The sequence below is a fragment of the Procambarus clarkii genome, chromosome 50 (assembly GCF_040958095.1).
Source record: "Procambarus clarkii isolate CNS0578487 chromosome 50, FALCON_Pclarkii_2.0, whole genome shotgun sequence".
NCBI lineage: Eukaryota > Metazoa > Arthropoda > Malacostraca > Decapoda > Cambaridae > Procambarus > Procambarus clarkii.
The window spans coordinates 34,789,405-34,807,212 of NC_091199.1; the positions used below are offsets into that span (position 1 = coordinate 34,789,405).

The 17,808-nt window shown below is 37.4% G+C and overlaps 1 protein-coding gene across 1 annotated transcript in view; it reads left to right on the top strand.

Annotated features, from left to right (window-relative positions):
* Positions 1 to 17,808, top strand: part of LOC138351745 (golgin subfamily A member 6-like protein 22) — a 180,412-nt gene that overhangs the window by 12,846 nt on the left and 149,758 nt on the right. The window contains exon 2 of the mRNA XM_069303773.1: positions 5,118 to 5,159. Coding sequence (XP_069159874.1) covers positions 5,118 to 5,159 — 42 coding nt within the window. The remainder of the gene's footprint in view (positions 1 to 5,117; positions 5,160 to 17,808) is intronic.

The window sequence follows — 17,808 nt, forward strand, 5'->3', positions numbered from 1 at the left end:
TATGGTATGAAATTTCTAGGCCATCTAGATCTAACAGTATTTACGTCATGGGTGACTTTAATTTTAGTGGAATAAACTGGTTGAACAAAACAGGGAATAGTGAAGCAGAAGATTTTCTAAAATTAATTGACGATTGCTTTCTTACGCAACACATTAAGGAACCAACACGGGAAAATAATATTTTAGATTTAGTGTTAACTAACAGGGAAACACAAATTAATGACATCGAAATAGGGAGTGAGCTAGGGAACAGTGATCTCAAAGAAATCAGATTTAGCATAGAATGGAATAGACCTGTAGGAGAAAATTCTGTTAAAGTGCCAGATTTTCGAAAAGCTGATTTTAATAGCCTAAGAAATTCTTTGGGTCAAATTGATTGGAAAGTCTTGGGTATGGGGTGTGGGCCGGTCTTGGAGCGAGACATGAACCCAGCGATAGGTGGCTTAAATGGGGATTTCGATGTGGATTCAATATATAACTTATTTAAGAATATTCTAAACAAAGCAGAGGAACTTAGTATACCATGCAAATTGAATAGATCGAATACTAATGACCCAAAGTGGATAACTAAGAATTTGAAGAACCTTATAGGTAAAAAGAGAGCTTGGTACAAAAGGATTAAAAATGGGGAGGTCACTTTAGAACAGGAATTCGTACAACTGGTTAGAAATGTTAAAAAAGAGATAAGGAAAGCAAAAAGAAAGTATGAAGTTCGCATAGCAGGGCAAGCAAAGACAAATCCTAAAGGGTTTTTCAGTTATATCGTACTAAGACTAGGGAAAGGATAGGTCCATTAAAAACTGAGACAGGTCAAATAACAGATAGTGATGAAGAGATGAGTAGTATTTTTAATAAATATTTTGTATCTGTATATACTAAAGAGGAACTTAACAATATGCCTTCAGCCGAACAAGTCTATGTGGGTGGGGACGAGGACAGGTTGACGAGTTTAGCAGTTACCAGGGAGGATGTTCTTAAACAAATAGTAAAACTCAAACCAAACAAATCCCCAGGGCCGGATGAAGTGTTTGCCAGGGTGCTTAAAGAATGCAAAGAGGAGCTTTGTGACCCACTGTCAACCATATTTAATAAATCAATAGAGTCAGGCAGAGTGCCAGAGTTTTGGAAAGTTGCTAATGTGATACCAGTTTTCAAGAAAGGAGATAGATCACTTGCGTCTAACTATCGACCAATTAGCCTAACGTCTAATGTGGGTAAGTTACTCGAATCTATAATAGCAAATAAAATTCGTCTTCATCTTGAAAAACATAAATTAATAATTGAGTCGCAACATGGTTTTATAAATGGCCGTTCATGTTTAACAAATTTGTTATCTTTTTATTCTAGCATAGTTGAGGCAGTTGATAGTGGTAAGGATTGTAATGTTGTGTACCTTGACTTTAGCAAAGCTTTTGATACAGTGCCACATGAAAGACTGATTAAAAAGATAGAGGCTCATGGTATTGGGGGTGCTATATTAAACTGGATTAGGGCATAGCTATACCAAAGGAAACAGAGAGTTAGTATAAATGGAGTCAAGTCAGAGTGGGAAAATGTTGTTAGTGGAGTGCCTCAAGGCTCTGTCCTGGGACCTCTGTTGTTTATAATATATATAAATGATTTAGATTCAGGTTTGAGTAGCAACATTTGCAAATTTGCCGATGATACGAAAATCGGTAGGGAAATTAATTCGGAGGAGGACTCACTATCACTTCATGTTGATCTAGATAGGGTTTTGAAATGGTCAAAGGATTGGCAGATGCAGTTTAATGCTGATAAATGTAAAGTTCTGAGGTTAGGTAATGATGATAGAGTTACAAGATACGAGCTAGATGGTGTTGAGATTGCGAAAGGGATCTGGGAGTTATGATTAGTAAGAATTTAAAACAAAATGATCAATGCATAAATGTTCGTAATAAGGCAAATCGGACACTTGGATTTATTAATCGCAGCGTTAGTAACAAGACACCTGGTGTGGTTCTCAAGCTATATCTTGCTCTAGTTAGGCCCCATTTAGATTTTGCAGTTCAGTTTTGGTCGCCATATTATAGAATGGATATAAATTCACTTGAACGTGTCCAGCGTAGGATGACTAAGTTAATTCCCCAAATTAGAAATCTTTCATATGAAGAAAGATTAACAAAGCTTAAGTTGCATTCACTGGAAAGGCGAAGAGAGAGGGGTGACATGATAGAGGTTTACAAGTGGATGAATGGACATAACAAAGGGGATATTAATAGGGTATTAAAAGTATCAATACAAGACAGAACACGAAACAATGGGTATAAATTGGATAAGTTTAGATTTAGGAAAGGCTTGGGTAAATACTGGTTCAGTAACAGGGTTGTTGATTTGTGGAACCAATTGCCGCGTAACATTGTGGAGGTGGGGTCCCTCGATTGTTTCAAGCATGGGTTGGACATGTATATGAGTGGGATTGGGGGGTTATAAATAGGAGCTGCCTCGTATGGGCCAATAGGCCTTCTGCAGTTGCCTTTGTTCTTATGTTCTTATGTCAACCTGTCCTCGTCCCCACCCACATAGACTTGTTCGTCTGAAGACATATTGTTAAGTTCCTCTTTAGTAAATACAGATACAAAATAATTATTAAAAATACTACTCATCTCTTCATCACTATCTGTTATTTGGCCTGTCTCAATTTTTAATGGACCTATCCTTTCCCTAGTCTTAGTACGATATAACTGAAAAAACCCTTTAGGCTTTGTCTTTGCTTGCCCTGCTATGCGAACTTCATAGTTTCTTTTTGCTTTCCTTATCTCTTTTTTAACATTTCTAACCAGTTGTACGAATTCCTGTTTTAAAGTGCCCTCCCCATTTTTAATCCTTTTGTACCAAGCTCTCTTTTTACCTATAAGGGTCTTCAAATTCTTTGTTATCCACTTTGGGTCATTAGTATTCGATCTATTAAATTTGTATGGTATACTACGTTCCTGTGCTTTGTTTAGAATATTCTTAAATAAGTCATATATTGAATCCACATAGAAATCCCCATTTACGTCACCTATTGCTGGGTTCATGTCTCGCTCCAAGATCGGCCCCCACCCCACACCCAAGACTTTCCAATCAATTTGACCCAAAGAATTTCTTAGGCTATTAAAATCAGCTTTTCGAAAATCTGGCACTTTAACAGAATTTTCTCCTACAGGTCTATTCCATTCTATGCTAAATCTGATTTCTTTGTGATCACTGTTCCCTAGCTCACTCCCTATTTCGATGTCATTAATTTGTGTTTCCCTGTTAGTTAACACTAAATCTAAAATATTATTTTCCCGTGTTGGTTCCTTAATGTGTTGCGTAAGAAAGCAATCGTCAATTAATTTTAGAAAATCTTCTGCTTCACTATTCCCTGTTTTGTTCAACCAGTTTATTCCACTAGAATTAAAGTCACCCAAGACGTAAATACTGTTAGATCTAGATGCCCTAGATATTTCATCCCATAGATGCTTTGCTTCCATTCTGTCTAAACTTGGTGGCCTATATATAACTCCTATTATAATATTATTTGCTTTTTCGTTTAATTCTATCCAAATAGTTTCTGTGTGTGGCTCAGTTTTGATTCCCTCTTTGAGACTACATTTCAAATTGTCCCTAACTTATATGGCTACTCCCCCTCCTCGTCTAATACATCTATCTGTGTGAAATTGTTTAAATCCATTTATTTGATATTCAGCTAATAGTTCTCTATTTTCTACATTCATCCACGTTTCGGTAAGTTCAATAATATCTATTTTTTCTGTGCAGACAAGAGCATTTAATTCGTTAATTTTATTTCTTAGACTTCTACTGTTAGTGTAATATACCCTATGTGAATTGTTATTTTGAGGCCCTTCTCTTTCCCTGATCATTTTGCCAATTCCTTTCTCCCACAAACACATACTTTTATTATCTCCTTCCTCCAAATCAATTCCCATACCTCTATCTACTAACAGTTTAAACCCAAACTAACACCTCTAACCACTTCTTCCAACGAGTTCGCAACAGCAACAACCCCAGCTCTCGATAGATGCACCCCATCACGAGCAATCATTTCATTTCTTCCATAGAAGTGTTCCCAGTTGTCTATGAAAGATATTGCATTTGATTTGCAATATCTTTCCAGCCGGCAATTGACACCAATTGCCCTCGACATCCATTCATTTCCCACTCCCTTTCTTGGAAGAATGCCACATATGATCGGGATTCCTCCCTTGCTCCTAACTAATTCAATGGCTGTCCTGAATCTCTGTATTAGTTCCTCACTCCTAACTCGTCCAACATCATTACCCCCTGCACTAATACAAATAATGGGTTTGTTCCCATTTCCTGTCATAATATCATTCATGTTTCCAACAATATCACCAATTCCAGCTCCCGGATAGCAAATCCTTAATCTGTTCCCCCTGTCTCTGGCACAAAACGTTCTGTCTAAATACCTCACCTGGGAATCTCCCACAACCAAAATTCGCTTCGATTCTCCCTTTTCCTTTCGAGCAGTTTGAGGGACCTGCGCTTCAATGCTCCTCGTGACTTTGTCTTTGCCACCTCGTTGAACAACAGGTTCAACACAACACTCGTCCTCTAATACGTCAAATGCGTTAAAACTCCTTAGGTGTAGGCTATTAGTTGTCGGTTTTGCCAAGGTCTTCTTAAGACCCCTGTCTTTCACAACTTGCCAAGACGAGGACTTCTTAATACTGGTCCCGTCAGTCCTCCTTAATGAGGTCCCGTCAACACTGGCCTCCTCCTTCGTTTCCTCCCGAAGTCTCAGCCGTCGTACCTCCTCCCGCAGGGAATCCCTCTCTGCTCTCAGAGCTCCAACCAGACTTACCAAATCCTTCACAAATCCTTCCATTATTGCAATAATAATGTTATTAGAATCGGAGCTCCAGCTAACACAACCTCTCACTGTGACTGCACCTGACTGACTCAAACACACCTGACTTATGGCTTATGGCAGGCCAAACACTGACCTGACACACCTGACTTATGGTGTGTACTGGTGCCATAAGGCACGAGTACACACCATAAGGCACCAGTACACAATGTAATCTCTAGTTTTGAACACATCATAGAAACACATGTAAGGATACGATCTTAATGGTGGCAACTGTTTACAGGTGTGAGAAGTATGCTGATGGTGATAGCCAACATGACTGAAGGTAAGGAGTCATTTATAGAGTAGACTTGTCGATGTTGCTTTGTCTGTCAGTTTCCTCACTCGATTCATGTCTGTTTGACTTCACTCAAGATTTTAGGCACAGACTACAGAAAAGTGCACTCTGTACCTTTTGTGTACCTGTTGAACACTTTTGTTCTACACTAAAGTATACAACAATAATTTTGTTAAAATACTATTCTCTTGTTCCTGGCGCCATTATGTCGCCAATTTGTTAAAGAATCTTGGAAATGAACTATTCAGTCTTTTCACCTTCAGCATCAAGCACAGCCTGTCATCCACAGACGATAGTACCTATAGCGACTATGGATTGACGAAAATAGTATCTATAACCACTAATGATGGACGGGAAAATTACCTATACTTAAAATGGATGGACGAGTATAGTACCTATAGTTACTATGAATGGACGAGCAAACTACCAATACTTACTATTGATGGACGAGCATTGTACCAATAGTTACTATAAATGGACGAGTATAGTACCTATAGTCACTATAGATGGACAAGCATAGTATTTTAGTCACTATGGACGGACACATATAGTAACTATAATAACAATGGATGAACGTCCATAGTTCCTATAGTCACTATGCATGGACGTGCATAGTACCAAAAGTCACTATAGACGGACAAGCATAGTACTTATAGTCACTATGGATGGACGAGCATAGTACTTATAATCACTATGGATGGACATATATAGTAACTATAATCACTATTGATGAACGAGCATAGTTCCTATAGTCATTATGGATGGACGAGCATAATACCTATAATCACTATAGATGGGCGCGTATAGTACATATAGTCACTATGGATGGACGAGCATAGTCCCTATAATTACTATGCATGGACGAGCATAGTATCCATAGTCACTATTAATGGACATATACAGCAATTATATTCAATATGGATGAACATATATAGTAACTATAATCACTATAGATGGACGAGCAAAGTAACTATAGACACTATGGATGGACAAGCATAGTACTTATAGTTACTATGGATGGACGAGCATAGTACCTATAGTCACTATAGATGGACGAGCATAGTACCTATAGTCACTATGGATGGACGAGCATAGTACCTATAGTCACTATTGATGGACGTATATGGTACTTATAGTCACTATGGATAGACGTACATAGTTCCTATAGTCACTGTGGAACGACATGTATAGTACCTATGAATGAACGAGCATAATACCTACTGTCACTGTAGATGGACGAGCATAGTACCTATAGTCTCTATTGATGCACGAATATAGTTACGATAGTCACTATGGGTTGACGGACATAGTACCTATAATCACTATGGATGGACGAGCAAAGAACCTATAGTCACTATGGATGGACATATATAGTAAATATGGTACCAATGGATGAACACGCAGTGTATCTATAGTCTCTATAGATGTACAAGAATAGTGCTTATAGTTACAATGGATGGACGTGCATAGTACCTATAGTCACTATGGATAGACGAGCATAGTACCTATAGTCACTATAGATGGACGAGCATAGTACCTATAGTCATTATGGATGGACGAGCATAGTACCTATAGTCACGATAGATGGACGAGCATAGTACCTATAGTCACTATAAATGGACGAGCATAGTACCTATAGTCATTATTGATGGACGAGCATAGTACCTATGTTCACTATGCATTAACAAACATAGTGTGGGAAAACTTGACTCATATAATTCATTTAAATTGATGCTAGATTTCGATAGCGGCGAAGGACCACCACTTTTTAAAGGAAAAGTGGAAACTGGGTAGAGCATGTGGTTTACTATTAAATCCATGAACTAGTGTCCTATGGATATTATTGATAATTATTATCTTGAATATTAAAGGGACTGTAATTTATGAATCAAATGTTCTCACCCAAAATGGGGGGTTATATGTCAAAAGACTATTGTATTCCTGACATCATTTCAGTGTGGTTCGTTCACTGAAGTAAATCAAATAAGTAATTGCAAGTTGGGCAATAATAATTAGAATCGAATTGACCTCAAGATACTTCGATAGACAAGTATTACTACCAGTGGTTAGTAACATGGATCTCAATGGGAGATCATTAAAATGTCTACGTTAATAGTATCTACATTAATTTATAAACCTTAGCTGTGAATTGCGAGAGATGTGAAGTTAACTGCCACACTCCTGACGACGTATTGCGTCTGACAAAATTGTTGCCTGAAGGTGGGACAGCCTAGTACCTCGCTTGACGCGGACCCGGTTGCTGCAAGGCAAGTAGACTAGAGAACCTTTCTACTTGACTATTAATAATACATCCTAATTAAAGGAAATATTTCTACTGAATATAGCAATCAGTGTAGAATTTATTTACAGGTATTAATGCAATATTGATTCCTATATAAATTAAGAATATTGTTAAAGAGACGTACTGGGGTTTTGTTTTAATTGATTGGCCTAACGACAACTAGTCTAAATGATAAATGTGTACACAGTATAACAAAAAGAAAAAAATTATAGTTGCCGAGCCGCGTGTCCGTTTATGGCGAGAAACACGCAATCCTTCGTCTTCAGCTGCTGTGTGAAGGACATTGACTTCGGATTTGTTATCACTCTGATTCCAGGACACGGCTATTGATTGTCAATTTAACGTTGAAACGCTCTTGTGATTGTAAGAACGAATAATTAAACTAAGCAAATGCTTTACTACTGCGTTGTCTCTCTCGCACGCTGCTAATATGGCGTCACTCGTCGGGGTCGGGCAGCAAGCACGTCGCTCTTCTTCCTCCCAGGCTGTGCTACGCATGCGCAGCCCGCTCAAAGTATTCTCGAGCTTAAAGTACTTTATTTTTACTTGCAATTAATTCGGAAGGAAAGGACTGGTGACAAGTGCTTATGTCACTAAATAATGCATTAACATGCAACATATTTTGCATAATTCAGGTCAGCTTATTACGTCTGCATGAAGAAATATCACATAAATTGCTTTACTTTGCAATATTTTCTACTACAGTTGTTAATACACCTAAATGAACGAATTAAGTATGTAATAATATGTTACGTAAACAATCAACTTAATATATGATTATCCTTAGTAATGGAACGTAATTAACTAAACTTTTTTTAGATGCAACTAAATGTGGAGAGATTAATGTTTTAGCCTGTAGCTACCTCCCGGCGTCATTGAGACTGTGGGAAGAATTTGGCAAATATTGCGTCGCAATAGAAACATTAATTGAATTAGTTCTACATAATAGTAGAGTTAGTAAATACTATGGTTAATATAATAATGATGTATTCTAATACAAGAAATGGTGTATTAGTGTTGGAAAATTTCCAGCACATAGTACCTATATTCACTATGCATGAACAAGCATAGTACCAATAGTCACTATGGAAGGACGTACATAATATATATAATCACTATGGATGGACGAGCATAGTATCTATAGTCACTATGGATGGACGAGCAAAATATCTAGTCACTATGGATGGACGAGCAAAGGCCTTATAGTCACTGTGGATGGACATATATAGTACATATAGTCACTATGGATGGACATATACAGTACCGATAGTTGCTATGGATGGGCGAGCAAAGTCCTTATAGTCACTATGGATGGACATATATAGTACCTATAGTCACTATGAGTGGACATATTTAGTACCTATAGTCACTATGCATAGACGGGCATAGTACATATAGTCACTATTGATGGATGAGCATAGAACCTATAGTCACTATGGATGGACGTGCATAGAATATATAGTCTCTATAGATGGACGTGCATAGTACCTATAGTCACTATAGGTGGACGATCATAATACCTATTGTCACTCTAGATGGACGAGCATAATACCTATATTCTCTATTGATGCACGTATATACTAACTATAGTCACTATAGATTGACGGGCATAGTACCTATAATCACTATAGATGGATGAGCATAGAACCTATAATCACTATGGATGGACGAGCAAAGAACCTATAGTCACTATGGATGGACATATATAGAGAATATTGTCGCAATGGATGAACGTGAAGTGTACCTATAGTCACTATATATGTACGAGCATAATACCTATATTCTCTATTGATGCACGTATATACTAACTATAGTCACTATAGATTGACGGGCATAGTCCCTATATTCACTATAGATGGATGAGCATAGTACCTACAGTCACTATGGATGGATGAGCATAGTACCTATAGTCACTATGGATGGACGAGCATAGTACCTATAGGCACTATGGATGGACGAGCATAGTACCTATAGTCACTATTGATGGAAGAGCATAGTACCTATAGTCACTATTGATGGAAGAGCATAGTACCTAAAATCATTATGAATTGACGAGCATAGTACCTATAGTCTCTATAGATGGACGAGCATAGCACCTATAATCACTATGGATGGACGAGCATAGTACCAATAGTCACTATGGATGGACGAGCAAAGTACCCATAGTGACTATGGATGGACGAGCAAAGTACCCATAGTGACTATGGATGGACGAGCATAGTGCTTATTGTCATTATGGATTGACGAGCATAGTACCTATATTCACTATGCATGAACAAGCATAGATTTTATAGCCACTATGGATTGACGAATATAGTTCCTATAGTCACTATGGATGGACGTGCATAGTACCTATATTCACTATGAATGGATGAGCATAGAAACTATAGTTACTCTGGATAGACGAGCAAAGTACCTATAGTCCCTATATAGGGACTTATATAGAACAAATATTCACTATGGATAGACGAGAATACTACCTATTGTCACTATGGATGGCCATATATAGTACGTATAGTCACTATGAAAGGACGTGCATAGTATGTATAGTCACTATGAATAGACATATATAGTACCTATAGTCACAATGGATGGATGAGCATGCTACCTATAGTCATTATGGATGGACATGTATAGTACCTATAGTCAATATTGATTTCAAGACGTACATAGTAACTACAGTCACTATGGATTGACTAGCATAGTATCTATAGTTACTATGAATGGATGAGCATAGTACCTATAGTCACTATGGATTGACGTACATAATATCTATAGTTACAATGGATGGACGAGTATTATACCTATACTCATTATGGATGGACGAACATAGTACCTATAGTCATTATGGATGGACGAGTATAGTACCTATAGTTTTTTTGGATGGACGAACATAGTACCTACAGTCACTATGAATGGATGAGCATAGAACCTATTGTTACTATGGATGGACGATCAGAGTACCTATAGTCACTGTGGATGGACGAGCATAGTACCTATAGTCACTATTAGTGGACGAGCATGGTACCAATAGTCACTATGGATGGTCTTATATAGTACCTATAATCACTATTGATGGACGTATATAGTACCTATAGTCACTATGGATGGACGATCCTAGTACCTATGGTCATTATGGATGGACGAGCATAGTTCCTATAGTAAGAACATAAGAACAAAGGTAACTGCAGAAGGCCTATTGGTCCATACGATGCAGCTCCTAACTATAACCACCCAATCCCACTCATATACTTGTCCAACCCGCGCTTGAAACAATCGAGGGACCCCACCTCCACCACGTTACGCGGCAATTGGTTCCACAAATCAACAACCCTGTTACTGAACCAGTATTTACCCAAGTCTTTCCTAAATCTAAACTTATCCAATTTATACCCATTGTTTCGTGTTCTGTCTTGTGTTGATATTTTTAATACCCTATTAATATCCCCCCTGTTATGTCCATTCATCCACTTGTAAACCTCTATCATGTCACCCCTAACTCTTTGCCTTTCCAGTGAATGCAACTTAAGCTTTGTTAATCTTTCTTCATATGAAAGATTTCTAATTTGGGGAATTAACTTAGTCATCCTCCGTTGGACACGTTCAAGTGAATTTATATCCATTCTATAATACGGCGACCAAAACTGAACTGCATAATCTAAATGGGGCCTAACCAGAGCAAGATATAGCTTAAGAACCACACCGGGAGTCTTGTTACTAACGCTTCGATTAATAAATCCCAGTGTCCTATTCAGCCTTATTACGAACATTCATGCATTGATCCTTTTGTTTTAAATTCTTACTAATCATAACTCCCAGATCCCTTTCGCAATCTGACTTCGCAATATCAACACCATCTAGCTCGTATGGACTGTGGATCGCGCAAAAGGGAAAGCAACGAAGAGAAAGGAAGCGCAGGCCCCTCAGAAAGTAAAGGAAGTACCTAAGCAAACATTAGTTGTGGGAGATTCCCAGATAAGGTATTTGGATAGAACGTTTTGTGCTAGAGATAGGGGGAACAGGTTAAGGGTTTGCTATCCCGGAGCTGGCATTGGTGATATTATAAACAACATGAATGATATTATGGCTGGTAATGGGAACAATCCCATTATTTGCATTAGCGTGGGAGGAAATGATGTTGGTCGAGTTAGGAGTGAGGAACTGATTCAGAGGTATAAAACAGCCATAGAGTTAGTTAGGAGCAAGGGAGGAATCCCGATCATATGTGGCATTCTTCCAAGAAAGGGAGTGGGAAATGAATGGATATCGAGGGCACTTGGTGTCAATTGCCGGCTGGAAAGATATTGCAAATCAAATGCAATATCTTTCATAGACAACTGGGAACACTTCTATGGAAGAAATGAAATGTATGCTCGTGATGGGGTGCATCTATCGAGAGCTGGGGTTGTTGCTGTTGCGAACTCGTTAGAAGAAGTGGTTAGAGGTGTTTGTTTGGGTTTAAACTGTTAGTAGATAGAGGTATGGGAATTGATTTGGAGGAAGGAGGTAATAAAAGTATGTGTTTGTGGGAGAAAGGAATTGGCAAAATGATCAGGGAAAGAGAAGGGCCTCAAAATAACAATTCACTTAGGGTATATTACACTAACAGTAGAAGTCTAAGAAATAAAATTAACGAATTAAATGCTCTTGTCTGCACAGAAAAAATAGATATTATTGCACTTACCGAAACGTGGATGAATGTAGAAAATAGAGAACTATTAGCTGAATATCAAATATATGGATTTAAACTATTTCACACAGATAGATATATTAGACGAGGAGGTGGAGTAGCCATATATGTTAGGGACAATTTGAAATGTAGTCTCAAAGAGGGAATCAAAACAGAGCCACACACAGAAACTATTTGGATTGAATTAAACGAAAAAGCTAATAATATTATAATAGGAGTAATATATAGGCCACCAAATTTAGACAGAATGGAAGCAAAGCATCTATGGGATGAAATATCTAGAGCATCTAGATCTAACAGTATTTATGTCATGGGTGACTTTAATTTTAGCGGAATAAACTGGTTGAACAAAACAGGGAATAGTGAAGCAGAAGATTTTCTAGAATTAATTGACGATTGCTTTCTTACGCAACACATTAAGGAACCAACACGGGAAAATAATATTTTAGATTTAGTGTTAACTAACAGGGAAACGCAAATTAATGACATCGAAATAGGGAGTGAGCTAGGGAGCAGTGATCACAAAGAAATCAGATTTAGCATAGAATGGAATAGAGCAGTAGGAGAAAATTCTGTTAAAGTGCCAGATTTTCGAAAAGCTGATTTTAATAGCCTAAGAAATTTTTTGGGTCAAATTGATTGGAAAGTCTTGGGTATGGGGTGTGGGCCGGTCTTGGAGCGAGACATGAACCCAGCGATAGGTGACTTAAATGGGGATTTCGATGTGGATTCAATATATAACTTATTTAAGAATATTCTAAACAAAGCACAGGAACGTAGTATACCATACAAATTGAATAGATCGAATACTAATGACCCAAAGTGGATAACAAAGAATTTGAAGAACCTTATAGGTAAAAAGAGAGCTTGGTACAAAAGGATTAAAAATGGGGAGGTCACTTTAGAACAGGAATTCGTACAACTGGTTAGAAATGTTAAAAAAGAGATAAGGAAAGCAAAAAGAAACTATGAAGTTCGCATAGCAGGGCAAGCAAAGACAAATCCTAAAGGGTTTTTTCAGTTATATCGTACTAAGACTAGGGAAAGGATAGGTCCATTAAAAACTGAGACAGGTCAAATAACAGATAGTGATGAAGAGATGAGTAGTATTTTTAATAAATATTTTGTATCTGTATTTACTAAAGAGGAACTTAACAATATGCCTTCAGCCGAACAAGTCTATGTGGGTGGGGACGAGGACAGGTTGACGAGTTTAGCAGTTACCAGGGAGGATGTTCTTAAACAAATAGTAAAACTCAAACCAAACAAATCCCCAGGGCCGGATGAAGTGTTTGCCAGGGTGCTTAAAGAATGCAAAGAGGAGCTTTGTGACCCACTGTCAACCATATTTAATAAATCAATAGAGTCAGGCAGAGTGCCAGAGTTTTGGAAAGTTGCTAATGTGATACCAGTTTTTAAGAAAGGAGATAGATCACTTGCGTCTAACTATCGACCAATTAGCCTAACGTCTATTGTGGGAAAGTTACTCGAATCTATAATAGCAAATAAAATTCGTCTTCATCTTGAAAAACATAAATTAATAATTGAGTCGCAACATGGTTTTATAAATGGCCGTTCATGTTTAACAAATTTGTTATCTTTTTATTCTAGCATTGTTGAGGCAGTTGATAGTGGTAAGGATTGCGATGTTGTATACCTTGACTTTAGCAAAGCTTTTGATACAGTGCCACATGAAAGACTGATTAAAAAGATAGAGTCTCATGGTATTGGGGGTGCTATATTAAGCTGGATTAGGGCATGGCTATACCAAAGGAAACAGAGAGTTAGTATAAATGGAATCAAGTCAGAGTGGGAAAATGTTGTAAGTGGAGTGCCTCAAGGCTCTGTCCTGGGACCTCTGTTGTTTATAATATATATAAATGATTTAGATTCAGGTTTGAGTAGCAACATTTGCAAATTTGCCGATGATACGAAAATCGGTAGGGAAATTAATTCGGAGGAGGACTCACTATCACTTCAAGTTGATCTAGATAGGGTTTTGAAATGGTCAAAGGATTGGCAGATGCAGTTTAATGCTGATAAATGTAAAGTTCTGAGGTTAGGTAATGATGATAGAGTTACAAGATACGAGCTAGATGGTGTTGTGATTGCGAAGTCGGATTGCGAAAGGGATCTGGGAGTTATGATTAGTAAGAATTTAAAACAAAAGGATCAATGCATAAATGTTCGTAATAAGGCAAATCGGACACTTGGATTTATTAATCGCAGCGTTAGTAACAAGACACCTGGTGTGGTTCTCAAGCTATATCTTGCTCTAGTTAGGCCCCATTTAGATTATGCAGTTCAGTTTTGGTCGCCATATTATAGAATGGATATAAATTCACTTGAACGTGTCCAGCGTAGGATGACTAAGTTAATTCCCCAAATTAGAAATCTTTCATATGAAGAAAGATTAACAAAGCTTAAGTTGCATTCACTGGAAAGGCGAAGAGTTAGGGGTGACATGATAGAGGTTTACAAGTGGATGAATGGACATAACCGGGGGGATATTAATAGGGTATTAAAAGTATCAACACAGGACAGAACACGAAACAATGGGTATAAATTGGATAAGTTTAGATTTAGGAAAGACTTGGGTAAATACTGGTTCAGTAACAGGGTTGTTGATTTGTGGAACCAATTGCCGCGTAACATTGTGGAGGTGGGGTCCCTCGATTGTTTCAAGCACGGGTTGGACAAGTATATGAGTGGGATTGGGTGGTTATAGAATAGGAGCTGCCTCGTATGGGCCAATAGGCCTTCTGCAGTTACCTTTGTTCTTATGTTCTTATGTTCTTATGTATCTTGTAACTCTATCATCATTACCTAGCCTCAGAACTTTACATTTATCAGCATTAAACTGCATTTGCCAACCCTTTGACCATTTCAAAACCCTATCTAGATCAACTTGAAGTGATAGTGAGTCCTCCTCCGAATTAATTTCCCTACCGATTTTCGTATCATCGGCAAATTTGCAAATGTTGCTACTCAAACCTGAATCTAAATCATTTATATATATTATAAACAACAGAGGTCCCAGGACAGAGCCCTGAGGTACTCCACTAACAACATTATCCCACTCTGACTTAACCCCATTTATACTAACTCTCTGTTTCCTTTGGAATAGCCATGCCCTAAACCAAGTTAATATTGCACCCCCAATACCAAGAGCTTCTATTTTTTTAATTAGTCTTTCATGTGGCACTGTATCAAAAGCTTTGCTAAAGTCAAGGTACACAACATCACAGTCCTTATCATTATTGATGGACGAGTATAGTACCTATAGTCACTATGGATGGACAAGCATAGTACCTTTATTCACTATGGATGGATGAGCATAATATCTTTGACCACTGTTGAATGTCGTGTATAGTACCTATAATCATTATTGATGGACGAATAGAGTATCTATAGTCACTATGGATTGATGTATATAGTACCTTAAGTGGGAGCCGGTCGGCCGAGCGGACAGCACGCTTGACTTGTGATCCTGTGGTCCTGGGTTCGATCCCAGGCGCCGGCGAGAAACAATGGGCAGAGTTTCTTTCACCCTATGCCCCTGTTACCTAGCAGTAAAATAGGTACCTGGGTGTTAGTCAGCTGTCACGGGCTTCTTCCTGGGGGTGGAGACCTGGTCGAGGACCGGGCCGCGGGGATACTAAAAAGCCCCGAAATCATCTCAAGATAACCTCAAGAATCATCTCAAGATAACTATGGATGGACATGCACAGTACCTATAGTCACTATGGCTGGACAAACATAGTAACTGTTGTCACTCTAGATGGATAAGCGTAGAACCTATAGTCAATATTGATGGACATACCAAGTAACTACATTCACTATGGATTGACGAGCATAGTACCTATAATCACTATGGGTGGATGACCTTAGTACCTATAATCACTATGGATGGACGTATATAGTATCTATAGTTTCTATGGATGGAAGTATATAGTACCTATAGTCAATATGGATGGACGTATATAGTATCTATAGTTTCTATGGATGGACAGATACAGTACTTATAGTCAGTATTGATGGACGAGCATAGTACCTATATTCACTATTCATGAACAAACATAATACCTAGAGTCACTATGGAAGGACGTACATAATATCTATAGTCAATGTTGATGGACGTACATAGTATCTCTAGTCACTATGGATGGACAAGCAAAGTACCTATAGTCACTAAGGATGGACGAGCATAGTACCTATATTCACTATTCATGAACAAACATAGTACCTAGAGTCAATATGGAAGGACGTACATAATATCTATAGTCAATGTTGATGGACGTACATAGTATCTCTAGTCACTATGGATGGACAAGCAAAGTACCTATAGTCGCTATGGATGGTTGTATATAGTACCAATATTCATTATGGATGGACGAGCATGCCTAGCAAACATTTTCACGTTTAAAAACATGCTAAAAACGACATTTCATTTTTTTTGGCTCGTTTGTAATTACTTTTAAAAAACGTATTATGAGAATTTTTAAAAAGACCTTAGAATGTGAGTTGGAAACGTTTCAAGGAACCTTTTAATAATCTTTGAATTACTTACTTTATAACTTTTCGAACAAACGTTTTTAATACCTTGTTCCTAATTTATATTGTAATATAAATTATTGTAATATAAATTAGGGTATAATCGTATTTTCTAAATTCAGATCTGTAATAGAAAGGGACAGACATCCTATATATGTCAATCTATATAAATAAAAATAGAAATGTTTATTTGTTCAAAATCGCTAATCCCCGAAAGTTTTTCACCGATTGCTTTGAAATTTTCACACAATGTTCCATTCGCATCCGAGCAGGTTTTTATATACATACTATATAGATGTCACTTCTGTGATGAGAAAAAACATGCTTTTGCTGATAAACTGTGTTTTCATGTGAGGGAAATCTTCGAAACCTCTTTACTGATTGCTTTGAAAATTTGATATAACGGTGCATTCGAATAGGTGCATGTTTTTATATACCTACAATATAAATGCCACACCTGTAACAAGAAAAAAAACAGTTTTTTTTTTAAACAGTGCCATATGTAGGTAGTAAGAGCAACACACGCTGCAATCTCCAAAAGTTTTCAAAGCTCTCCAAAAGTTTTCACAGATTGCTTTGAAATTTTTACACAACATTCCATTCGAATATGTGTGTGGTTTTATATACCTACTATTTAGATGCCACACCTGTGACAGGTAAAAAAATGTTTTTTTTTTTTAACAGTGCCATCTGTTGCACACAAGAGGAATACGCACTAAATAAAATATGCTATGATTTCATTTCAATGTTTCCGATTGCATTGATAAATTGAATTTTCATAGATTTTGATTGTTTTTTTCATTTTGATATAAATATTTTGTGTGACATTGCATTGGAATTGAGCTGTATTGTTTACCATACTGTTCATTTCGTGAGTATAGTTTATTTGATTCTATTTAAAAAAAAATTCATTTCGTTTTTTAAACTGTTCTTCATATTTTTCAGTGCAATTGGTGGTGAAATTGAGCTGTGTTGGTTGATCTGCGTTTGAATTAAAATATTTCTTTAGTATTTTTTTGTTTTTGTTTTGAAACAAGAAAATGGACAAAACGTTTATTTCACAGCTGCAAATGTGCAACAAACAACCATGA